This window comes from Leopardus geoffroyi, chromosome A1 (genome assembly GCF_018350155.1).
Source record: "Leopardus geoffroyi isolate Oge1 chromosome A1, O.geoffroyi_Oge1_pat1.0, whole genome shotgun sequence".
Classification (NCBI taxonomy): Eukaryota; Metazoa; Chordata; class Mammalia; order Carnivora; family Felidae; genus Leopardus; species Leopardus geoffroyi.
The window spans coordinates 157428115-157454566 of NC_059326.1; the positions used below are offsets into that span (position 1 = coordinate 157428115).

The 26452-nt window shown below is 36.3% G+C and overlaps 1 protein-coding gene across 2 annotated transcripts; it reads right to left on the reverse strand.

Annotated features, from left to right (window-relative positions):
- Nucleotides 1–1467: 1467 nt before the first annotated feature.
- Nucleotides 1468–25454, reverse strand: SPATA9 (spermatogenesis associated 9). 2 transcript variants are annotated; one of them, XM_045498656.1, is made up of 5 exons: nucleotides 24892–25454; nucleotides 24588–24676; nucleotides 16076–16303; nucleotides 6739–6834; nucleotides 1468–1950 (listed from the first exon to the last, which is right to left on the reverse strand). In XM_045498656.1, exons 1-5 carry the CDS (start codon nucleotides 24899–24901, stop codon nucleotides 1663–1665), a joined length of 711 nt encoding a protein of 236 aa, XP_045354612.1. In that variant the 5' UTR covers nucleotides 24902–25454; the 3' UTR covers nucleotides 1468–1662. The 2 variants fall into 2 exon arrangements, with proteins under 2 accessions (XP_045354612.1, XP_045354604.1); XM_045498648.1 differs by having other exon boundaries at nucleotides 24867–25453.
- Between the last annotated feature and the right edge of the window lie 998 nt (nucleotides 25455–26452).

A 26452-nucleotide genomic window follows, 5' to 3' on the forward strand; every position in this document is an offset into this window, starting at 1 on the left:
TGGCACAGGATTGAATTAAGGCTCCAAACATAATACTTAACATTCTAAGGGGGCCACCTGGACTCTTTCCCTTGGTTATTGTAAAAATAATAAGTGACTAAAATACTTATCATTAAGGGTCTGCTTACAGAGCCCTTTGCTACATATTACATTTTCTTTTCTGATGAAATATGGGTAACACGAGGTAATATAACACTTGTTACTCATTTCTCAGACTACTAAAAAGCCAGGGCTGGACTTTTTGTAAATATTGTTCATGGCAGTAGCTATTTACCAGGTACAGGAAATGTATGTACCATCACTGGATGGGTACATCTTCGCCTATTATATCAGGTGCTGATCCTCCAATGACCAGTCAGGTCTTAACATGTGTCCAGAATTTAAAACAAATGGAAGGAACCTAAGTACCTTCTGCAGGCAAAACAGTGGCCCTCATTTGCAGGACCAGTTACAGAAGCATTCTCTCTCAGAAGCCAGTGGCAACAATGAGTAACATTAACTTGATTTCTGGTTCTAAATTTGTTCCTCTAAATCTGGAAATAAAAAATATCATATTCTATCCTTACATACAGAAATCTTCTGTAAGATTTCGAAACAATATTGTGTTTTATAAATTTATTATACGTGACTTACAACTCCTACCGATGAGTTATAAAAGGATTGATAACAGGCAGTTTCAAACTATGCAGCCTGTATATAGAAAAAAAAATCCCCTTATTATCTCTGAAAAAGTAATGTAGCATTTTGATACAGAGTGTGTTTTCCCTCCAGATAAATACAGTTGATCCTTGAACAATGCAGGGGATGGGGGTACCATCCCCCTCACAGTCAAAATTCTACATAAAACTTTGGACTCCCCCAAAACTTAACTACTAATAGTCTACTGTTAACCAGAAGCCTGACTGGTTACATAAACAGTCAACACACTTTTTGAATATTCTATGTATCATACACTGTATTCTTAAAGTAAGCTAGAGAAAATATTAAAATCATAAGGAAGAGAATATACATTTACAGTACTATAATGTATTTATTTAAAAAGATCTGCATATAAGTAGATTTGCATAGTTAAAACCCATGTTCAAGGGCCAACTGTAATTGGAAAGATACTTTAAACAAATCAGTAATAAAAACATAAATGCATTATAAATATACCCATGTTATAAACCATAGCATAAAGTCTAACCCTCCAAAGGGTACACTTTCTTGTTCATTAAAAAATATCATATAGGGGCACCTGGGTGGCTCAGTCGGTTAAGCATCTGACTCTTGATTTTGGTTCAGGTCATGATCTCACATCTCATAAGTTTGAGCCCTATGTCAGGCTCTGCATTGACAGCATGCAGCCTGCTTGGGATTCTCTCCCTCTCTGTCTGCCCCTTATTCATGCATGTGCACGTGCTTGCTCGCTCGCTCTCTCTCTCTCTCTGAAAATATATAAATAAACTTGAAAATCATAGTCATACATAAATTCTACATCAAGATTCATTTTATTTTCTCCACTATATAAGTACTTGAGAATGACATTTTAGTAGTTCTCTACCCCTTTTCTAAAGCAGAGCATTCAGTGTATGAAAACTAGTTTCTTAGTTTTGTCAGTTGAAATGTGATTAGATAGATAGCTCTTAAGCTCCACTCAATGATATTTATGTTCAGATTTGCTCATTCATTCATTTCAGTGCATTGGTCAAACACAGAATGTAAAACCTGGATCTTGTTACTCAACTTATTGGCAAGAAGTTTGGAGCAATCCGAAATACTGTCTGGGTTATCCGGTAATGACCTGTAAGGTTTTGCTTTGATTTCACCTTCATCAGACGTAGGTTCAGAAAGCACAGGCTCTGAAAAGGCTTTTCTAAGATTTTCACTCTCCTTTCTGTTTTGCCTTATGGATTCTTCTTCTTGGAAAATTTTCTTTACCTTCTCCAGCACAGCATTAACACAGACTGTCTAATAATAAAAAAAAAATGTGTTTGAAAAGTAAAGTTTCTTCTTAAGCTACTGAACTTTCCACTAACAAATCCAATAAAATATTTAACATAAAGCCATTAATCTACTTAATTCTAATAAAGAAGCGCTTCCTTTCCTGGCATATGATAAACATCTAGAGATTGCTTCCTTGTTCTAAATATATTACATCATAAGCTAGAAAGAAAATTAAAGCCTGGTATACTTCAGTAAAGACAAGCTTTCCCTCTTTTCCCTTCAATTCATTAGTTGTCTTACATCTTTACTCCCTGATTTAATTAAACTCTTTTATTCTCCTGAATTAAATGAAACATTTTCTGGGAGATGAAATTTGTCACCAAACATGTTAATATCTCAAAGTAGGTTTTTGTTTTTAATTTTTCCTCCTAGACTTTGCTTATACCTATGTGTACAATTGGAAGGGCATTAACATTTTAGAAAGAATTTAGTAACCCAGTGGAGCAATGATTTCTAAACAAACACACAATCCATTTTCCCTCCAAAAAAAAAAAAAAATGTCATTCAGTACTTTAAGAGTGTCAAAACAAAACACATAGAGAAATATAACTTTGAAAATTGAGAACCACTAAGAACTATATCCAGTAAACTTATTCTGTAAGTTTACTAATGAAGATGATGATGCCTAGTGTTTAAGACAAGTAACAAGAATAATGAAATCCACAAATATGAGAATACCTAACCAGCTTATTTTACCAAAGTGATGCCTAAAGCTGACATAACAGGCAATAAACACTTTGAAGATTTTCCTAAAGAGGGTAATGGAGAAAAGATCAAGGGCCTTAGATTGACAAGTTCTTCCTGACCTCCTGCCTCCTCCTCTCTTGGCCTGCATCCCACTGATGCTTTCCTTCACTTTCCTGTAGTTAGTATGTAGTCACCTGACCCTGTTCTAGCCAAAAAATAAAATAAAATATGTCTGCTGGGGGAAGGTCAGGAGGGATTTTTGGAAGTTTTTCTCCTATATAAAAAGGAAGGCTCTTCATCTTTTCCTCCTAATTTGTACAATGATATAGATAGGATGCCTGACCATGAGGTGACAAACCTAAGGATCAAAAACAACAAACAAGGTAGCAGAAGAGAAAAATGGAAAGGCCCTGGGTTCATGATGACATTGTAGATCCACTGTACAAACCTGGGAACCACCTAACTCTAGACTTCTAATTAACTGAGATATTTAAATGTCTTCATCCCTGGCAGCTATTTTTTGTTACATGCATACAAGTATATCCCAACCAGGACCTATAAAATTTTGAGCTGCAAACAGCTTCATTCATTTATCCCCATATGTGATCATTTTCTATGTATGCCATGCTGTGAAAGAAGATTAGGAAGCCCTGTCCTATTTGATGTATTTCTTCTTTCCTCACCTACAAAATTTTATCTGTGCCCATTATAACCACTTCTACCCCAGTCTCCGAAAATGAAGGGTCTTGATCAAGATCAGTATCTATGTTTCTTTTTAACCTATAGCCTACCTGTTCTCTATTAATAATCCCCTGCCTTTTCAGCCTCTCGTTCTTGACTGGCTCTTCCCCTGCAACTTAGAATGTGCTCCAGTATCTTCCATCTTAAAATTAAACATTAAAAACCCCTGGCACCCTGTTTCCCTCTTGATTGCTATATATGCTGGCTTTTCTTGATCAAACCAGAGTCTCTATTCATGGCTTCCATTGTACCATCTCCTCTTCACTCTGAAACCAGCTTATTCCTGTCCTCCTTATCCTGTCGCATCACTGAAATAGTTCTCAAGATGGTTGGCTCCAACATCTTTTGTACTAAATCTAGACACTTTTCACAACTTTATTTTACTTGACTTTTTCTGTTTATATTTGACACCTAACTGCCCACAACTTCCTGAGTCTCTATTTCCTTGACACTTTTTCTCCTGATTCTCTTCCTACTTTTCTGATTATTCCTTTTTTGTCTCCTTCACAGATTTGCTCTTAGCTCACCGTAAATGTTGCTATTTTTCACATTTCTTTTGACTTTCCATTTCCAGACTTTTCACTTTTTCCACTGTGGTTCCATACACAGGGCATTAACTTCCAACATGTATGTTATTTGATTTCAAAATCATAACTCCAGCCCTGACCTCTCCTAGACGTTGGGTTGGATACATGACCAATCATCAGGTCCGCCAAAATACTGTTTCTTTTACCTACTTAGAAAATTTATAGCATGACAAGTCATGTGGGATGATTTCAAAAGCCTTTGAGAAATTAGAGTTTAATTTTGGTGTTAGTCTAATTTGTTTTAGTTTTACCATATCTATTTCATTCCACCCATTTTTTGCAGCATTTTTGCATTCTAGCTCAGTTGGATGTCATCTTTGCATGAGATTCACATTTAAGATATTGAGCATTTCTCAAAAGTTTTAAATGCTTGTAAAATATTTCTAAGTTCAGTTATTTTTTAAAAAAACTATGAATATGTTTAAAAGTCCTTTTATTTTTTTTTTCAATGATGTCTTGGCTCTTCTTGACCTTTTTCATTCCCCTCTAAATTTTAGAATAAAATAGTCAACTTACACACCTGCTGATATTTAAATTGGGACTACAATGAATCTATAGATTATGGGAAAAACTGAATGTCTAGTATTGTGTGTTTCAATCTGATAAAAAATATTAACAAAAATATATAAGATCTTGAACAACAACAAAAAACCCTTAAGAATTATTGAGAAATTAAAGAAGACCTAAACAAATAGAGGGATAGACCATGTACAAGGATTGAAGGGAGGACTTATTCTACTAGTTATCAAGACTTATAAAGCTCTTGTAAATAATACAATATTGAATCTAAGAATAGAAAAATAGATCAACTGAATAGAACAGAGAGTCTATAAACAGACCTGCATATATAAGGACACTTGATATCTGACAAAAGAAGTATTCTGGGGCAATAGAAAAAGTACCCCCCCCCATAAATTGAGTTGGATCAGTTGGATACCCATGAAGGAAAGATTTGTTCCTTACCTGATACCAATTCCAGATGGATTATAAATCTGAAAGTGAAAGGTAAAATAACAAAGTTCCTAGAATATATCAGGAGGAATAGTTTCATGATTTTGGGTATAGGTCAAGATTCCCTAATTAAGACATAAAAAGCACTTAACATAAAGAAAAGATTAATACCTTGAACTACATTAAAATTAAAAACTTCTGTTTTAAAAACACTGCTAAAAGAGTGAAAAGGAAGTCATTGAATAAAAGAAATAACCAAAAGAGGGTTTATTCCTAGAATATATTTTTAAAGTACAAATCAATAATAAAAAGATAGAATAGAAAAATAGAAGACTTTAACAGAAATTCACAAAAGAGGATATCCAAATGTCCACTTAGTACATAAAAATGAACTCAATCTCATTAACGATCAAGGAAATGCAAACTAAAGCCACAATGTGATAATACTACATATCCACAAGAAGCGCTAAAATGGAAAAGACTGACAATACCAACTGTTTGGCAGTATCTGCTAGACATGAACATGTGCATATTCTGGTGGCCCAGTAATTTTACCAAAACATATGCACAAGAATATTCATAGAAACCATATTCACAATGGCCAAAACTACAAGTAACATAAAATATATAATAATAGTATATATTATGTAACATATTATAATTATATATTTATATTATTAATACATTTATGTAATATATAAATATAACGTTATGTTTATATAATATAAACTATATATTATAGTTATAATATATTGTTATATATTATATTATAATGCTATGTAATATTAAATTCATATATTATATAACATACATCATATTATTATAATAATATTATATTTATATAATAATATTCAATTCAAACCACAAAATGGATAGTGGCACATATATTGAATGCATATATGTTCTATATATATACACACATATATATATATTTCAACAAATGGAATAATACACAGCAATGAAAATCAACCAACTACTACTATACACAATAAATCTCATAATGATAATGTTGAGCAAAAAAGGACAAATATAAAAGACTAGTATATTATTTCATTTATATACAATTTACAGAAAACTGTCTTAGTGTTAGAAGTCAAAATAATGGTTACTTTTATATAAGAGGCAAGTGATTTGTGAGGGGAACAAGAAAGAAGCTTCTAGAATGATGATTACATTTTGTTTCGCAACGTGTGTGTGGTAGGTAGATTAATAGCTTTTGTGAGAATTCATCAAGTTGTGTAGTTTTCTGTCTTTGTGTGTTATACTTTTTTTTTTTTAATTTAAAGGTAAGTATAAATGGCAATGATTAAAAGAAAATAACCCCTTATAATTTAAAAAACCCTTTATACTTTTGTCATACTTCGTAATGAACACTTTTGAATTACAGCACTTGTAATTCAAAATACACTAATATTTGTATTCCCCATATCATGGACCTAATTGATGGAATGCTGAACTTTAGCCAACCATGGCACAATGGCTGAAACAAAACAACCATAGCTAAGTGAAAGTAAAACCAAAACATTTTGAACAAATCATAATAAACATCATAAAAATAATTTTAGTTATTTAAGCAAATTAGTTTTTGGTGAATTGACTTGGGTCAGAAATGGGTTGACTTTACCTCAGAAAAGTAATTTTATTTTAGAAGAGTAAATTTTTAATGTAAAATTGTGTAACAAGAGAATAGTACTTTGGTTTATGAATTTATAATATATATCTATATCTTTAACATACATGAAATAAGTATATTTATATCTAGATTGTAATAATTTTCTTAACTCACCAAATAAATTAGTGCTGCATATGAAGCATACATGATGCTAGTTAAAGCAGTCTTTGCTGGAAAAGAAATGATTTCGAACAAAGAACCCCTTCTGACCTGAAAAAACAGAAGAGTTTTCTTATTATAATAAAAGTTTTCAGTGTTACAATGTTAAATTTTACCATGTTATTGTAAAATGAGAATTTCAATATTTCTTTCCAAAAAAGTTATCTACTGGATCTATCTGGGTTTTTTTCACATTCTGAAAATATTTTGGTTTATTTTTCTCTTTGTTTTTTTTTTTTTTTTTTTACAAAAAGGTACTTTCTTTTGCTATGACAGATCTATAAAAACCTATGAAAGATCTATGAAAAACTTTGCATTTCCAAAATCTAAATTACTTTAACTTTTTTACATTTAACAAGTGTGCTCACTAGGGGGTGCCACTGTGCATGTTGTTAGAAAAACAGTCTTTTCTTTGTTCAAATTCATGTAATCATTCTTTACTAAATTATTCACCTCTTCATTAAGCAAGCAGCAATTGAAATACTAAGGATTTCCTGCAGATTAATGACCTGCTTGGAAATGTTAATCATGAGACTGCTGAAGGCCAGCATTAACCTTAGATGAACATTAAGCTTCAGGGAATGCTCTGTGCTCACATCCAGCATGCATTTTGAAACAGAGGTTTACTCCAATAACGAATTTGTCTCTTAGATGTTTCTAGCTTCAGGTGGTAGCTGTCTCTGCCTCAAACATAACAGAATATATTTAGTTTAAGGGAACTGTAGTCTCTTCTAGGTCACCTCTGTTGCCTTGAGTAGGATATGAAATGAGGACATTAGGAAAAACATTCCTTTCCCATTCAGCAGTGTAGTGGCAGTTAGCCATGCTCCTCTGAGGTAAGTGCCAAGACACTCAGTGGCTTCAATAACTCCCAAAGGTACAGGCTGTAGCTAATAAAATCGTGTAAATACACAGTAAAAATGCATACAAACTAGAAAGAACAGCATGTATGTGTATGTTATTTAAAACATTGAAAAACTGGAACAATTGATAGCAGGACGGTTAGGTAAAATAAGCTGTATCTACTTAATGGCATATTATAGCCTTTTAAAACGTGCTTCTGAAGGATGCGTAATACCACTTTGTTGAACAAACATTTGTATGGCACTGTGCTCTATCTAAGTGCTTGTAGTATCTTCAGTTTTTGCTTACTGCTACCACTGCGGAATGAAGAACAAAATTGCCCATCACAATTTACCTTCCTCGTTCCCTTAAGTGATTTATAGAATGCTGACGCCAAGAACACACTCTAGCCTACTAGTTGAGAGATGGAGGTGGGGGTGGTGGGGAGTTCCTTCTCCTTCCTTGTTTTCCAGGCCGGTACTAACTCCTAAATACAGAGACAGGTAGGGGGAGTTTTAGCCCACACTCCGTAAGTCAGTCTGGAAAACTTCCCAGAGTTCCTGGCTTCTGGAAAGAGTTTCCAGGAAACAAAGCAGCTGCTGCTCTTTCCCTCTTGCTAGAAGAATCAAATTGATAGTGTGCCTTTGAATCCCACTATTAGGCTACAGGGAGACAAACATACAAGTAGAGAGCTGATGTTAGGAAAGAAAACAGATACGCTCCAACAAAATGCCTCCTAGCAGAGTAAAAGATTCATGAGTACAGTGGGGGGTCCATATTCAATAATTCGTAGGCCATATACAATAAAAGTAAAAGTGGCATCTGCATGCATGAGAAATTACCGCTTCTATTTTTTCCCAGATTTTTGTCCTTCACCTAAAGTAATCAAAACATTACTTTTCAAAGTTTCAAAATAGATTCTATATCTGATATACGTTATGCTTCTGAATGATGAATCTGTATATTGCTTAAGAGTTAGTTTTTCATCATTTTAATGCTTTTGATAAATACTTGCTATTCCCGTAACAAATCATTCCTGTGGAAAACACATTTCCTCCAAAATTTATGTGGCTACTGGCAGGTAGCCATTTTTCAATTTTATGATCCACTTCCAATACATGTTTTTCATATATAAACCATGCTGTTTCCTTTTTGGCTTGTTCTAAGCAGGAATAGCGTATGATAAAACAAATAAACAGGAGACCTTTCTATATCAAAGGTTTTATTTAGATTACCTCAGCCATTTAAAAAAATTTATCCTAACTTATTGTATTAGTTTTATTTGCAAATTTGAAAGCATCTTGATATCAGTATTATGGCCATATATTTGTTTGAACTTTTAATATTAATGTTAATATGAGTGTGTAAGATATTTGGATATATAATATATGTGGATAGGTTATATGGTCATACTAACATATCAGATACATGGATATTTCAACAGTAAAAGCATTTCGATGTTTAATGAAATTTTGCCACATAACTTTGCCTCATCTCATTTAAGGAGTATCCGTGATTATCTTATTTTCAGTCATACTGAGATAAATCACAGAAAAGCAAACAGTAAATAGTTTAGAAAATAATAAAGATCCACTTATAGATGACCTGAAGGATAAAGAACCACCAGGCCCAACTTAGTTTATGTTGCTCAAAACCACCTTGAAGAAGGATATCCAGGGAGTAATGGGGGGAAACTTGAACTCCATGATTCACAAGTAAGTGTTGCAAGAAGCACTGACGGGTTAATAGGTCCAGAAAAAAAGTCTTTCCTGTAAGTTTGGAAAAGCTACATGACCATGTCTTTGCTTGAGTAAAACACAGTATTCATGAACACGGGGAAGCCTCCTAGCAGTGCACAGTAAAAAAAAGCTATTTGACTTCGTTTACCCAGTATTAATATCCTCTGTAACATTGTTTTTGAATAAGATCTTACTCACATAGTCCTATTAAAGCTCAAATGTCCCAACCTCTGGAGAAGTATGTCTTCAAGATTCCAAGTAGTCTACTTTCCAGGAATTGTCCTTTCTCCTCAGGTCTTGAATTATACCACCCAAGGTTACCCCATAGGCTCACTGAAGACCTGTAGAGATTCTTGATATTTTTGAGGTTCACACATATTTGTTACACAAAATATGTGAAGTTTGAATTTAACCCCCAAACTGAAGTCTACCTTGAGGTTGGGGATGAGGAAAAAACTATACTTAGAAAAGTGTCTGATCTTCATTCTGAAAAAGGGAACACAAGTTCACTTGGATCCACATATGTCACAGGCATTTTAGATGCCGCGGGTTTTCTTCCCCTTTGCCCATATCTTGCCTACACCACTTCACAGTGTCTACACATCATCTCTTAATGCCACTATAAGGAAGATTCTATCATAGGAAGAGCTCCTGGTCCTGTGGCCCTGCACTGCCCTGCCAAAGTCAACAACTATGTCTGGGAGCTGACGTGTCTTGGCTGGAGTCAGCATTGAAGCTGATTATCTAGGTCACTGCAGCCTAAAGCAGCTGCAAGTTTTACTCATCCAGACAGCTTACAAGGCTAAGCAGATGCACCATTCCATAAGTACTGATGCTAGGGATGTTGAAAACTACCAAGAAATATCTAACCAGAGTTTTCCATTTCGGAGGCCCTTTTAGGACTAGCAGATATCTTGCTATAATCTCAACCCTGCATAACCTGGAAGGATTTGAGGAGCAACTTGACTCAGCACCCCACCCATAAAGACAGGTGCAAAGGAAGTCTCTTTCAACAAGAGGGCCAGCTGGAGAAGGCAGACTTGAACTATGTGCTCATGTTACAAAAGCCATTGGGATCTCTTCAGGTCACTTGCATCAATTGGGTCTTTGGATAGTTCATATTGGGCTCAATATCTTTGAATATGTTAACATATATAAGGCTTACTCTAGGTCTGAGCACAGAACCAGAAAGTCAAGGGAGCTCCTGTAACAACATTCATGCTCTAATTATCTTGAGGAGACTATTACTGTATGCTTCATCCCAGACCACATCAGAAGGTTGAAATACTATCCTAGTCATAGTCAGTGTCCTAATGAAAAAATGCTTCTCTATTATGTGTTCTTGAAGGAGTAATCTGACTGGCATTCCCAGCTACATAATATCCAACAAGAGTATTGGTAGAACCATTTAAGGTGCTCTATGTACAAAAATATCTTTCTATCATTAATTATCCTCAGATCAGTGACAAAACAGAGCATATAAAGAGGATCTTTAACACACACTTTCAGATTATCTAGTCTGCTTATCTTCCTACGTAAAATGATGTCCTCCATGCATCAACAAGCATATCCCCTTGCATAGCAATTCCAGATTTCACTCCTTTTACTTCTCTGCACACCAGGAAGTTCTACCTTGACACAGGCAGCCTGGCAATCCTTGAAGGAATTCATGCTGGAATCCACTCTGGGTAAGCTAAACTCTGTCACTGTGGAAAGACAATCAAGCAATGTATATACCAGGGCTGGTGTAACTCACTCGTACTATGCCACTTACCTCTCTGGTACACTGACACCATGGATATACTCCATTCACAGACCAATCCATTGACCTCCATCATACTTCTTGCGTTACTCTGTTGTTACTTTCACTCTCTAGGCCATTGTCTTCACTATTCATACTTCTATTCCCTCCTCACTGAGACTTTTATATTTGAGATATGTTGTTTTCTTGCTTGTTACAACTTAATTTCCTCTCAGCAGCAATTCCGATTCTCCACCCTAACTAATACATATTATTGAAGTATAGCTTATTCCTCATTCCTAACCCTCGAGGACCCTGGAATCTCTGACCGAAGGCTGTTCCCACTTGTCTCACTCTTGCTATGTGGAACTTCTTACCTTTCCTAAATAAGTCATGTTCTCTCTCACCTTAGCATCTTACTATACGATGTTCACTTCTGGGAATAATTCTCCTAGTTCTTCACTTGCTTAATATCTCCTCCCTCAAGATCTGGTACTATCTTCTCGAAAGCCTGCACCAACTACTCTTTGGAATTACATGCTCCTTGTTGCCGCTTCCAGAGTACACTTTGCACTCTCTGATTACGCACTTACTACACTCCACTGACACTGCTTATTTGCCTATCGTCCCCACAGTCCATATAGGGCAAAGGCAAGACATCTATGAATCCTAGTATCTAAACTAGTGATCTTACATGTCGATTTTCAATAAATATGTGTTGAATAAATGGAAAAAGTAGAATAATAATTCACTTACTTCCAGAAAGAAATTTAATGGTCTTCTATTAAAACTCATTAAAAAGATACTAAGCAAAGCTGAAGGATATCTGGTTCTAGTAGTATGGCAGACTGAGCTAATGTGGAACTCCCCCCCCTTCCCCCACATACCTAGAAATTTGATATAAAATCAAACTCCAAAATGTAATACAAGACTGTGTTTGGAAAAAAAAAAAAGAAAAAGAAAAGAAAAAAATAAGGAAGGAAGGGAGGAAGGGAGGGGAAGAAGAAAGAAAGAAAGAAAGAAAGAAAGAAAGAAAGAAAGAAAGAAAGAAAGAAAGAAAGATTGATTTCTGGAGTGCCTGGGTGGCTCAGTTGGTTTAGCATCCGACTTGATTTTGGTTCGAGTCATGATCTCATGGTTCATGGGATGGAGCCCCGCATCAGGCTCTGTGCTGGTGGTGCAGAGCCTGCTAGGGATTCTCTCTCCCTCTCTCTCTCTCTGCCCCTCCCCCTCATGTTCTTTCTCCCTCTCTCTCTCTCTCTCTCTCTAAGAAATAAACATTTTTTTTTAAAGAAAGATTCCCTGTGCTAGGAACGAAAAGGTGGAGCGGTAAGTGTGTGAGTATATTGCCCAGCAGGTATGAAAAAGAGGTAAGTGAAAGGAAAATATGAGGAAGGTAAATAGACATAAAGAATAAAATGAAAAGGTCCAAGGTGTATTGAATAGATATTCCAGAATAAGAGATTAGAGAAAATGAGAAAGAGGCAATATTTGAACAAACAATAGCTAAGAATTTTCTAGAATTGAAGAAATTATCCTCAGATTCAAGAATCACTATGATTCACAAGGGAAAAGCATTTTGACAACAGCTAATACAATTGAAGATGTGCATCCCTCATAACCCAGTAATGCCTCTTCTAGATGTACCCTTGGAGAGTATCTTACACACATGGATAAGGAGCCATTTACAAGAGTGTTCACTGAAATACTGTTTGTAATAAAAACAGTTGTGGGATACCACAAACAAAATAAAATAATAAACCATAGCTACTCATATCAGAAATGTTGAGTACAGGTGCCTAAATGGCTCAGTCATTTCAGTGTTTGGCTCTTGATTTTGGTTCAGGTCATGATCTCATGGTTCGTGAGATTGAGCCCTCTGCTGTCAGCACAGAGCCTGCTTGGTATTCTCTCTCTCTCTCTCCCTCTCTCTGCCCCTCCCCCACTCACTCACACGCACGCTCTCTCTCTCTCTCAAAATAAACGTTTGAAAAAAATGTTGAGTGAAAAAGAAAGTTACAGAAGGATGAGTATAGTATATCATTTATATAAATTTTAAATATATGAAGAATAATAGATGTGTACAAATGTAGTGAAAATATGAAAGTATGCATAGAAATGCTCACATCAACTTCAGGATAATGATTTCCTTTGGTAGAGAAAAAATGGGGAATGGATTGGGACATAGTTAATTATATTTCTTTTTATAGAGGAGATATCTGAAGGTAACGTTGCAAAATATTACTAACAATTTAAATTTGGATAGGACTTCTGATAAACTACCTTTTATATGTTTTGAAATATTTTATCAGTAAGAATTTTAAAAATTAAAGCTATATTCTAAGACAATTAGAACAAGAGCAAAGGAGAAGAAATTTCATAGGTGTTGATTTTGAAATGATGTCAAAGAGACTGTCACGGTCACAGTCAGCATATGGACCTTGGACAGGCCATTTACTCCATCACACTGCTTCTCTCACTTCAGGTTCTTGGAATAAGTTATCACAAGTAAGCTCTAAATTCACCTGTGAAATTCACTGTCAGGGCAAAAAGGCAAATGTGTGATGCTTCTTAGTTCTTATGACTAGATAAAAGGAAACACAAATTCAACTAGAAAGATAGATTATTTTCCTGCCATTGAATCTTCATGAGTATTGGGAGACAATTCTTCCATGGATGTCTCTCATTCCTGTACAGATTGGACCTTCTGAACAAAGCACATGTTTGAATAGGAAACAGTTTTTGAAGCTAGAGAAAATATGTTACTCTGGAGAGATTTAGAGGTGTACTTCCCAAGAGCCTTCAACTTCCCCCTCTGGAGACATTTGCTTCTCTCCCCAAACCTCTCTGTCTTTCTCTCCCTTCCCACCCCTCCTCCCAAGGCTGGGCAGATACACCAACATCCTTTTTTTTTTTTTTTTTTTAAGTTTATTTATTTATTTTGAGAGAGAGAGAGAGAAAGTGCAAGCATGGGAGGGGCAGAGAGAGAGGGAGAGACAGAGAATCCCAAGCAGCCTCTGCATGGGGCTCAAACCCACCAACTGTGATATCACAACCCCAAAACCAAGATTTGGACGCCTAATTGACTGAGCCACTCAGGTGCCCCACCAACACTCCTATAAAAGCTGAGTCTCCTAACTTCAGGCTCCTCTCCTGTGATGCAACTCACTATATGCATAGGTATCATGTGGCTCTCATCACATTGTCCTGAGGGAACTGAGGGGGTATGGGAATGACACAAGACATTGCTCTGGCTGCTGCTTTTGCAGTAGACAATAAACAATCTCTGTCCCTGACTCAAGGGAGTCTTGTGTGTCTGTCAGTCGGTCAGTGTGTGTGCGTGTGTGTGTGTGTGTGTGTGTATACCTGTGGCAGGCTAATTTGTTAGTTTCAAAAGAGTGTAAAATCACAGATTCTTCTTCAGTTCTAACTTACCAAAGAGGAGCAAAAAGAAAGATTAAATAACATAATGGATAGTGTCTTTAAATGTGATTTCATAATAAATACAGAAATATTCTTCAAAGAACACTTCTTATGTCAATTATACAGCTCAGCAACATTTCTTTCTGACAACCTAAAGATACAGGAATACTTAGAGAAACCAGTAGTTAACAAACACAAAGCATTTTTTACTTTCTCAAACATCAGGTATTATAAGGGAGCTTTTTATAATTGCTATCTCAAGCAATTCATAATTGAACTATCCAGTTATTTCTGAAAATGTTAAAATCTTTGATTAAAGAGAGATTCCTATGTAATGGATATTGTGTTGATTCTAACAATCCATCATCCATTTGCTTGCTTATCTTTTCAAAAGAGCCCAAATTTTGTTTGATGATTCGTCCTTTCCCCCATTCTCTGGTCATGTGATCTGGATGGAGCTCCAAACTCCACTGCAGAGAAAAAATAGGCAATCAAGTCCTAGGCCAGTCAGTGCATCCCATTTCCCTGGTTTAGAGGTAAGCCCACCTCCAAGAGTGAAACTCAGGACTTGTCCAGGAATGCTGGGTCAAGAACTTTCATTCTTTGCTGCTCTAATCGAACCTGGAAGGATGGGAGTCCTGGGAAAGCTGCAAATCACCTTTTAGCCATGAAGGGAAAAGTCAGTCCGGGAATGGAGTCTACACAGAGGAAGCAGAGCCAGGAGATGGAGGAAAAGAGAAAAACAGGATCCTGAAGGCATCACTTGAGCACCTATACATATCCTGAAGCCGCATCTACTCTGGATTGTTCAACTATGTAAACTAATACATCTTTCTGGCTTAACTCCGTTTGAGTGAGAGTTTTTCTCCCTTCAACAACAGAGTCAAAATGACCCACTCTGGGGTTTAGGTACCAGACTTGCAGGATTCCAAATCTTTTGTAGCAAACATTTAGAATGCTTTGAATAATGCCCAGATGGAAAAACTCAGAGTTCTACACCATAAAGTTTAGAAAAAAGGAAACTGGTCCTGAAAAACTTTTAAGAGCTGCTGTCCTTAATGAAATATAACAGACCCTCAACAAAACCATGTAGAACATGTAATTTGAAATATACTTGGATGTTGATGGGTCTATCAAAATGAGTTTATAGTTGAATGTACTCAAATATGTTAAGTCAAACAAAGACTTTCTTGGAAACATAGCAAGGTTATGAGGAAAAAGGAACAAAATTATTTTTAAGTCTTGTTATACGATTAGTTTTAGGTTTGCTATAAGTGGTAATTTGTATGCTAATATTTAGGTTGAACCATCTGAAATTTACAGTTTCATATATTTCAGTCACATAACAAAGTAGGAAAAAAGTCCACATTACTTCCTCTTTCAGATTTACTTTAACCAGAATATATATGTCATATTGGAAAAAGGCCAAACCATTCATTTCTTATCCAAATATTCATGTTTTACATGTAGGACAACCAAATGTGCTACATTTTCATTTTTCAGATCTTGCAATTTCATATCTTGTGCACATGCAGTATTGACTCACCTGCATGTTACATACGGGCCGCTTTTGTGCATTAAGCTCCCTCAGCAAACGATGCGATATGTCCCTTAATTCTAAAAGTCTACAAGCAAGTTGCGGCTGCAGAAGTTTGGCCACTGATTTGGAAGATCTGGATATGCTGCTTAATCCTTGAATTAATGTTCCTCGGTTGATCTTCGCTAGAGCAACAGCCATTCTGATTTTGGATGGGTTTCGCATGGGTTCTCTTTTCTGGAAAATAAGCCTCTGAAAAGTGACTGATGTGTGATTCTCCAGTGGATCATTAAAATCTACTTCAGGCCAAGACCAAGTACCACATAACAGTACATTATGCATGGTCCTATGCATATACTCAGTGTCCGATAATTACGTCCCACCCCATGTACCTAAATCTTTGAATAAATATATGATTTTTGCCTTAGCATAAATATCTAGAATTTAAGTTACTAGCCAATAGATCTACATTTTTCATTTTTCTCTCTGCGTTTATTTATTTTTGCATTGATTTTTTTTAAGGGCACTTTCAAAAGCAAACAGTTCTTATTCAAATATTATTCAGTGTTTGAATAATTCAAACAATAATTCTTATCCAAAACTGTTACAAATATTTCTCCAGTTTACTTTAAAATCTTAAGTGATAATGCATACATACATAATGCATTGTGCAATGTAAGAAAATAAAATATCCTATATACTAATAAACAAGCTTAAGGAACTTTTACTTGTAAAAACTTAAAAACTTCCGTGAACATTCTGACAGAAGAAAATTGTGGCATTAGCCAAACATATGACATGTAGATCTTTCCCTGCTGGACCAGAAGGTGAACCACAGAGAAATTACTTACAATGTGGTTAGACTGCATTCCAGGCAACAGGCAAGTATAGTTGCCATTATTCCTTTAAGTAATTTTATGGGCTATTCTGGCTTTTTTGTATATGACTTAGGGGAAACTAATGGTTCATAACACAGGAACTTTGAACCTCTATTTATTGAGTCTAAATATATAAACACAAAACATCTTTTACACGGATTTTTTTTTTTTTTTTTGGTCTACAATGAGCAACATGCATTTGTTGAAGAGCTAAAGTACTATGTATAATTTTTATGCATCAACTTGTGTGCATCAACTTTAAATGCATCAACTTTTATACTGAAGAAATAATTTTATTATTGCTGTTTTTGTCATTAAAGTTGAATACTCCTTTTACTGTTGAGCATTTGTCATTGGAGATAACCAAAAGCTGTTCTAGCCTGTCAATGGGGATGTATTTCTGCAGATCTGGTGTCTTATTGTGGTTTAATCTGTTAACTTTACTGGGGTGCTGGGTGGCTCAGTCAGTTGGGCATCTGACTTTGGCTCAGGTCATGATCTCAAGGTTCATGGGTATGAGCCCCACATTGGGCTCTGTGCTGACAGCTTGGAACCTGCTTAAGATTCTCTCTCCTTCCCTGTCTGTCCCTTCCCCTCTCTGTCTGTCCCTAACTCGTGCTCTCTCTCTCAAAAATAAACATTAAAAAACTTTTTTTAAATCTGTTAATTTTACTGAAAAAGTCCCATTAGCCTACCTTTTGTCTCAACCCTCCTAGTCAATACTAACAGTCCAGAAAACAATCTAAGTTGCGGGCTGCTAGAATTGCTGCAATTCCAAGCCAACTTAGGGTAGAGAACCCCTTAAAAGTAATTATGTGGTGGGTAAAATAAGCAAAATCACGCACAGGTGCTATCACTTGATATTATATCTAGGTTTTGAGCACACCAGGGAGAGAAACCACAATTATCTGCCATAGCCAAAGCTCTTGCACATACAGATTCAATTTCTATTGCGATCTTATGCTTTGCTTCGCTGATTCTTCTTCCCAACTCCTCCTTAAGTTGGAGCAGCTAGAATGTCTACTTTTACTTCTGATTACAGTTTACTGTGTTTTCTCTCATAATTTATAATCATAAAGTGAGGCATAATGCCAGGGCAAACAGCAGTGGGACATGCACACTATACTGAAATTTCATCTAATAGTCATTCAGTGTATTAAGGACTCTATTTTTTGCGATGCAAGACATTAACATTATGGAGCTTCCCTCTCTGTACTTTGTGCCTTTACAAAGTCTTGGTGATCTGTACTTGTTGGCCTGGATTCACTGGATTTACTTGGATATTTCTGTTAACTAATCTTGATTCATTCCCCCAAACACTATACTAGATTGATCCGTTCAAACTTCTCCTCTTTTATAACATTGCCTTTCTAAATATTTTCCTCTGTAGAGAAATAAGTCTACCCGTAATTGATAAACTGTTAATCAAAATTCTCCTGTAGGATCATATCATTTGAATTTGAATATCATTATAAATACAGCATTTATGATAAACGGTATTTTAAAAAAATTCAAGTGTGCATTACAATAATGTTTTAGTGCCCTTTGCATATTTCTCCTTTCAGTATTGTCATAAATTCATAGCTTTTTCCAACAGACTCAACCAGTTCCTAATATCATCTTTGTTTCCCTTTAATGCTGAAATAGTTAAAATTTGATAACTTTGCTTCCCTTCATGATTTTTACATTGCTTTCCTTTTTCAAAACTTTCAGTTACCTCTGAAACAAATATTACCTCCAGCAATAAAATGTTTCTGACCCCTTTATTTTTCCCTGACACAAAGCATACAATCAACTTGTTTCCAAGAAGACCATTACTGCTTTTAAGAATAGTATTAGAAACCACAGGGTGCCTGGGTGGCTCAGTCAGATAAGCATCTGACTTCAGCTCAGGTCATGATTTCACGTGGGTTCACGTGGGTTCACGTGGGTTCACGTGGGTTCACGTGGGTTCACATGGGTTTACGTGGGTTCGTGGGTTCACGCCCTGCGTCAGGCTCTGTGCTGACAGCTCAGAGCCTGGAGCCTGCTTGGTATTCTATGCCTCCCTCTCTCTCTGTCCCTCCCCCCTTGCACTCGATCTCTCTCTGCCTCTCAAAAATAAATAAACATTAAAAAAATAGTATTAGAAACCAAATCTAGGTACTGGGGTGAATATAAAGTGGGATTTTTGTGACTCTGAGAATAGGAAGGTAACAACAGAGGCTACTTAGCAGTCCTTTAGACGCAGAGTAAGATGTTCCTCTTTTTAAAAAAGCAAAAAAACAAAAAAACAAAAAAACTCACTGGAGCACCTGAGTGGCTTAGTTTGTTAAGCATTTGACTCTTGATTTTGGCTTACATCATGATCTCACAGTTCATGAGACTGAGCTCTACATTTGGCTCTGTGCTGACAGTGCTGCGAAGCCTGCTTAAGATTCTCTCTCTCTCTCTCTCTCTCTCTCTCTTTTGCTCTTTGCCCCTCCCACCTCAAGATAAATAAATAAACATTTAAAAAATACCAGTTTATGGTAATGATTCCAATTCACTCTTCAGTGAATTTTTATTTTTTTGATGTTGTTTATTCATTAAAAAAATTTTTTATGGTTTATTCATTTTTCAGAGACAGAGTGTGAGGGGGGAGGAGGAGACAGAGAGGGAGACACAGAATCTGAAGCAGTTTTCAGGCTCTGAGCTGTCAGCACAGAGCCTGACGCGGGGCTCGAACTCACGGACCGTGAGATCGTGACCTGAGCCAAAGTCGGACACTCAACCGACTGAGCCACCCAGGCGCCCCTTATTTTTGAGAGACAGAGACAGAGCACAAACCAGGGAGGGGCAGAGAGAGATGGAGATACAGAACCTGAGGCAGGCTTCAGGTTCTGAGCTGTCAGCACAGAGCCCGATGTGGGACTCGAACCCATGAACCGCAAGATCATGACCTGAGTCGAAGTCAGATGCTTAACCAACTGAGCCATCCAGGTGCCCCTTCAGTGAATTGTTGAAAAACGCTCTAGTAAAATATTTTAAAATAAAAAGTTTTTGTCCTTTTGTTGAGCTACCAGCTTTTTCTTTTGTCTACTATCTATGCTATGTATTTTCCTCCCAAACTATGTGTGTAAATTTAAATGTTGACTCCAAATTAAGAAATGCTCATTTCTTTTCCCTGGGTTGTTTTGTTTTGTTTGACTCCTGGCCTAAGCATCCTGGAATTGGTTGCAAAGTGTGCAAGTTTAGATGATTCTTATTGTCATTATCATCACCGGAGTACATTACCAAATGTATGAAAAGAAATTCCAACTCCCTCACCACCATCACCAGGCAATGTTCATTGATCACTAGAAACCTAGCATCAGTTAATCAGATTGTTTTGAGAATCCTGCTCCAGATTTCACTATTTGACCTCCATTCTTTGAATGTATGCTGCTTTCCCTTTTTCTTTTCTTTTTGTTTTCTAGAGCCATGCCCATTTCTCTAACATCAGCAGTTTTCATGCTGAACTCCGATTTCCATTACATCAGCTTTTTACTACTCCACATCCAAAAAACCAGCCTGTCAGCAAGTCTCATTCAATTCTTTCTCTGAATAGTCCTAGAATTTGACCACTTCTCACTATGCCCTCTGCCAGCACTCAGTCCATTCTATTTATACCATCTCTTCTCCAGACTAGTCAAGGAGCCTCTTCAGTGGTCTCTCTCCTTCTCTCCTTGTCTGTTGCCATTCTACTCCTCAACACCTCAGCCAGAGAGATACAAGTAAAACTTAGATCCTATCTTGCTTTTCTTTTCAGCTGCTTCAGTGGCTTCCTAGTATGCTCAGTGTAAAAGCCAAATTACAAATGCTACAAAGGTTGCCATTTTTTTCTCCCTCATTGTCTTTTTCTCTCCTTTCCTCCTCACTAGTTGTTGAGCTGGTTAAGTATACTCCCACTTCAGGGACTTTGCATTAGCTATGCCATTTGATTCTTCAAAGGTACCAAGGTCTGCTCCTTGGCTTCCCTCAAGTCTTTCTTAAGAATCACTTTCTCAGGGCATCTGGGTGGCTCAGTTGGTTGAGTGTTTGGCTCTGGATTTTTGGTCCAAGTCATGATCACAGAGTCATGGGACTGACCCCTGCATCAGGCTCTGTGCTGAGTGTGGAGTGTGCCTGAGATTCTCTCTCTCTTTCTCTGCTCCTCCCCCCCCCCCCCGATCATGCTCTCTCTCTCAATTAAAAAAAAAGAAGTAAAAAAAAAAGGAATCATTTTCTCATTAAGACCCTCTCAGTCACCCTAACTTAACAGTCAGTTGTTTTCCCTTTTCTACCCCTATTTCATATTTCTACTATATTTATTCTTCTTCTTATACATACCATTAACATAAATAAACTTGTTTCTTGTTTTTCTACCTGACTAGGATGTAAGTTCTATGACAGCAGTGTTTTATATCCATTTGGATCACTGATCTTTCCCCAGTACCTAGAATAGTGTCTGACACAAAATAGAGTGCTCTAAATATTTGTTGAAATGAATGAATGAATGAAGACTATCTGAAAATAGATTAATAGAGAGAAATAAATATACCAAATATTAAATTAGAAATCACCTTGAAAGTTTTCAGTGTACAATGTGCTCTGTAACTTTCACAATTATGACAGTGCCATAACAACTCACCAAAAACAAAAATACAACTTAATTATAGAACACTTTAGTTACACTCCTATTCTCATCATATTTAGAAATATCAACACCATTAAAAGTGATTTCCAGACATTATAGGTGCAGCCCCAAGAGTTTTGTCCCACATGTTCAAAAAAAAAAAAAAAAAAAAAAAAAAAGCCAAGAGAATTCAGAAAAGTACATCAACAGCTATAAAAATCCAAAATTTAAATGGATTCTAATATGTTCTATTTACTACTCCCAATTTTATAGTATAAGGCTAAATGCAAGATAATTACAGAATAAAACACATAATCACCTTTAATAATTAAAACCACAAAAATTGACCCTATTTACCACAAAAGATTTCTCTCATTCAAATAAGAGTTCATCTGAATTAAAACTTTTAGTTCCCTAATTGTAGAATACAGTTTTCACTTGTTCAAATGTAAAAGTTTAATATTTTTAAGTCCTCATGAAGAAATCAGTTGCAATTGGCTAGTGTAAACCTTTAAAACTTCTTGCTAAAGAAGTGGATATTGAAGGTACTGGGATATGGGTTCGACTGAAGAACACATGACTTCAGAAGCCATGACCTCAAGCCAAGAGCCTAGAATTAAATTTTCTCAGCCCCAGGAAGAAAATTTCCTTCAAGTCATTAGTCATGAAGAACTATTTAAGAACCATTATTCTTGGTATGTCCCTCTATACAAATCCCACCAGACATTTTGTTTGTTTGTTTCAGGCCAACAAGGTGGCCTTTTTCCTAAATAAATAAATGCATAAAGTTTTTAAAAAGAGAGATTTTAAAAACTAATCATGAAATCTAGAAACTCAATTTAAATTTAATCATGAAATCCAACTCAATTAACTAAAGCCCCCTAAGTATTATTAAAACCACTCCTTTCAGCACGTTTGGGAACTATGGATCATTCCCAAAAAAATAAAATTTGCAGCATTTACAATCTGACCTTTTAAAAATAATTTCGTTATCCAAGCATTAGCATTGTGTTCTGAATAATTTATTGTTGAAGTACAAGTAACTTCCATCTGTACAGTATCCCCTAACAACTTGGGTTTCTTGCCAATCTCAGCAACACATTCTTCATAGTAAAATGGTGGGAAAAGTACAATGTAAGTGTTTTGAAAATGAGAAATAAAGTAACTATGCTTATATTCTTCTCTGAATGAGGTAAAGTTCTCATAAATAAATGACTTCAGTGACTTGGAAATAGGAACTCAGAGTTCTTTCTTTGGGATCAGAGTATCAATCTATTTCACTATTAAACCAAATTTATGGCTCAAGTGATAATAAGGTAAGTCAGAGGGTAGGAAGAGATGAAGGGAGTTGTGAAGAAAGCTGCAACTTCTTTCATTCTTTAGTGTTGGCAATGGTGAGAGAATCACAACGTGGAAGCAGCAAGAGGGGTTTCCAGACCAGTCTCTGGCTTCCTAGGATTCACCTTGAGGCTTCCTCAGGAATCATTGCCACTAGTGTGCTAGCCTTAATCATTTTACATTCTAGACCAAGCATGGTCACCTGCCCATTTCCTACCGTAATATTCCAGAGCATACTCAAGAAAAATGTCCAAAAAGATTTGTCTAAAAAGATTTTATACTAAAACTAGGGGAGTGTAAAAGGGGGAAACAACTAGACACCGAGTCTAAGATACAGATTTATAAAGTCTGATTTGCTGTCTGGCGGACCACCATCTGGATGCCATCTTCCCACTATGTATCCACATACCTGCACTTCACCATCATCCCTCCCCAAAGTCTACACCCAAAACCCATACCATTGGTTCCGATTTACTTGATATTCTGGGAACATGTTATGCTGTTTCATACTTTTTGACCTAAGTGACACTGCTTCCTCTGTTCCTATCCACTTAGCCTATCCCTTTTTTCACTTTGAAAATTTATAATCATTCTCTGAGACCCAATTTGAGCATCCTTCTTCCATAAATCCTTCTCTGACCATTCAGAATGGTAGAGCCATTCATTCCTCTAAGATAAATTTACCTCTTACCATGTTCCAAAGACAATTACTTGTTTACAGTTCCAATTGACTCCACTAGATTAACCTCATTGACTGAAAGAATCCTGTTTTATCTCTGTATTCCCTGTCCCCAGTCCCAGCCAATAGGAAAGTACTTAGTAAATGTCTGATGCCCGGTGGTCTGGATGAATGGTTAAAAGTGGTTCTAAGATCCCTCCTTTGGAATGAAATATATAGACTTTGGGATTACTATGTTACTCAGAGAGTTTTTTGGGTATATTTCCAGGTTTTGGCTATGATCCTTATGTTTGACATTGCCCGAACTCTGATATCTGGATAAGGAGGTTATTAACCTACTGTATAACTTTACAACATATTCTATTCTAACTGTGGTCTAGATGACTAAAATACACTTATCCATTAAGAGCTGTGTACTTTGAAGTAAATTATGTTACAAGATATTACTTTTTCCTGATCAGATATCTTCTCAACCTATCCACTCTCCAACTCCCAATATTTTATCTGTTGCAAATTCTTTTGGGAACAGAGGTTATACACATATGCACATATGCTTTGTTTAAATTGGTATCACTATTTTCTCTCCACATTAAAACATATACCCATACCATATTTATGTTTCTATTACTATAATTCATATCAGTTTTTTCACTGACTTAATTGCCATAGATTTTAGTTAAAATATTTCTAGATATGTTTCTGATTTTATATTAAGCAAATCTTAAGCAAATGTAGCCAACTACACGCATTGCAATTGTGGCTATAAAAAGGTTCCAGATTTCCAGTCTGGAGATAGATTTATGTATCTATCTCACTTCCTTGTCCACCATTTCTCTGCTTTCCATAGACTTACACAATGAATAAGATTTGAAATTTGTTTTTCTGAGACAAAATTAATTTTTTCTTAAGCTACAGGCACTGATCTCAAAATCAAGGATTAAATAATTGGTATGATATTAAAAATTCAATATACTTTTTGTAATCCTTTTCAAAGTTATGAAATCACATTACCTGATCAGACCGTGATAATCTCAGAATGGTAGGGAATTCATCTTTAAACTCATCTAGAAGGTCCATGATTATTTTCTGGATCCCCTCGACTAAGACAAAAAGAAATTGGGGTTGGGGTTGAGAAAGCTTAACTAAAAACATTCCCTAACCACAATTCAAAAGAACATGGGACACTGGGTCCACTTTGTAAGTGACTGGGAAAGCAAGTAAACCCTAGGGAACTTTATTCCCAGTTGTTTCCCACACCCATTATCCCCTTTACAATGAGATTGCATATACTTCTTCCAGAAAAGTTCTTCAACACCTGCCCACATATCCACCCAACAGGTTTGATTGGCATGACAAGTTCTTGCTTGGGTTCCTAGTGCTTGGCAAGCTTGCAGGCCACGGCCACACTTGTCCTACTCTGTCATTTGTGAGGGATGAGGGCACCCTTCCACTCAGGAAAGCAGACAAGGACAGAACCTAGAGCTCATTGCCAGAATTCTCTGTTACTGCACAATGGGACTCTGAGAACTTGTTACAGAATCTTCTGAAATCACGCTGGCACTGAGAAGAGGAAGAATGTGTTTGAAGACACATTGAAGGGGAGGAGAAAGGAAAATGAAAAATAAACTGTACTAAGGAGCTCTGCATTATACGTTGAATTTTGACCCAATTTCTATAATGATACCTCAGTTAATGGATCATCTGAAACAAAGCTCCCTTTGAAAAGAGTTGGCATATGCTTTAAAAGAAATGTTTCACATACGATGCCAAGTGGAAAAGAAACACCAGCAGTTAATTCAGAAATACTTCTAAACAGGTTGTTTTTCCTTCACTCAAATAAATATCACTAAGTAAAAGACAGGCAAAATTATAAAATATATCGTTTGTCTTCTTTAAAATACCAAGCTATTTTTTTCTTCATCTTTTTCCCTCCTAGTCCTCTCCCACTTCATTATTTTCCATTTATCAAGTCTAGGAAGAATTTCATGTCATGTGTGCTTGATTACCTAGTTACTATTTTAGTGTGGATGAATTCAGAGTCGATTAACATAAATCCCATTTAAAATTTTTTTCATGCTTATTTATTTTTGAGAGAGAGAGCATGCAAACAGGAGAGGGATAGAGAGAAGGAGACAGAGAATCCAAAGCAGTCTCTGCACTGTCAGCACAAAGCCCAACACGGGGCTCGAATCCACCAACCTTGAGATGATGACCTGAGCCAAAGTCAGACGCTCAATCGACTGAGCCACCCAGGCGCCACAAATCCCATTTTAATTTGAAGACTTTATATTTAATTGTAGCTAGACCATTGTCCTCAGCAAGCATAAATCTGTGGGCACTAGGGGTCTGCTCATAGGAACTGTCTAGGAAATGTTCATCAGAGGATTCTTTTCTTACGTAAAGCCTGCCAGATCCCTGGTTTCGATTTGTCCTTAGTCCTCATCTGAGAACACTCTTCACGACACCCAACCATTTCTCTTAACCTTAGCAGAACATGTTTCCCTCCATCATGACCCTTATGTTTAAGATAATTATGCCTTTAATATTTAGAAACTGCAATCCACTGCCAGAAAGAAAATTTTATTAGACGATGAACACACAGACTGAAAGTCTGTAAGATAATGTAAACCTTTATTTGTCCTATTAAATTATACGCCTATCAGAATTTACCCCAGGGAACAGCTGGCAGTACCTTCGTTCTCTGGTCTTCTTCCCTGTTCTCTTCTCCACTCTCCTTGGCCCCCTAATTGCTTTTCATCCATCTGCCTACCTCTTGATGTCCTAGCTTCCAATTAGTTTCAGCCAGTTTTTGTTTTCTCTTTTTATCTTTTCTCACCCTCCTAGGCATCCAATGAAATTTGAAATTAACAAATCTA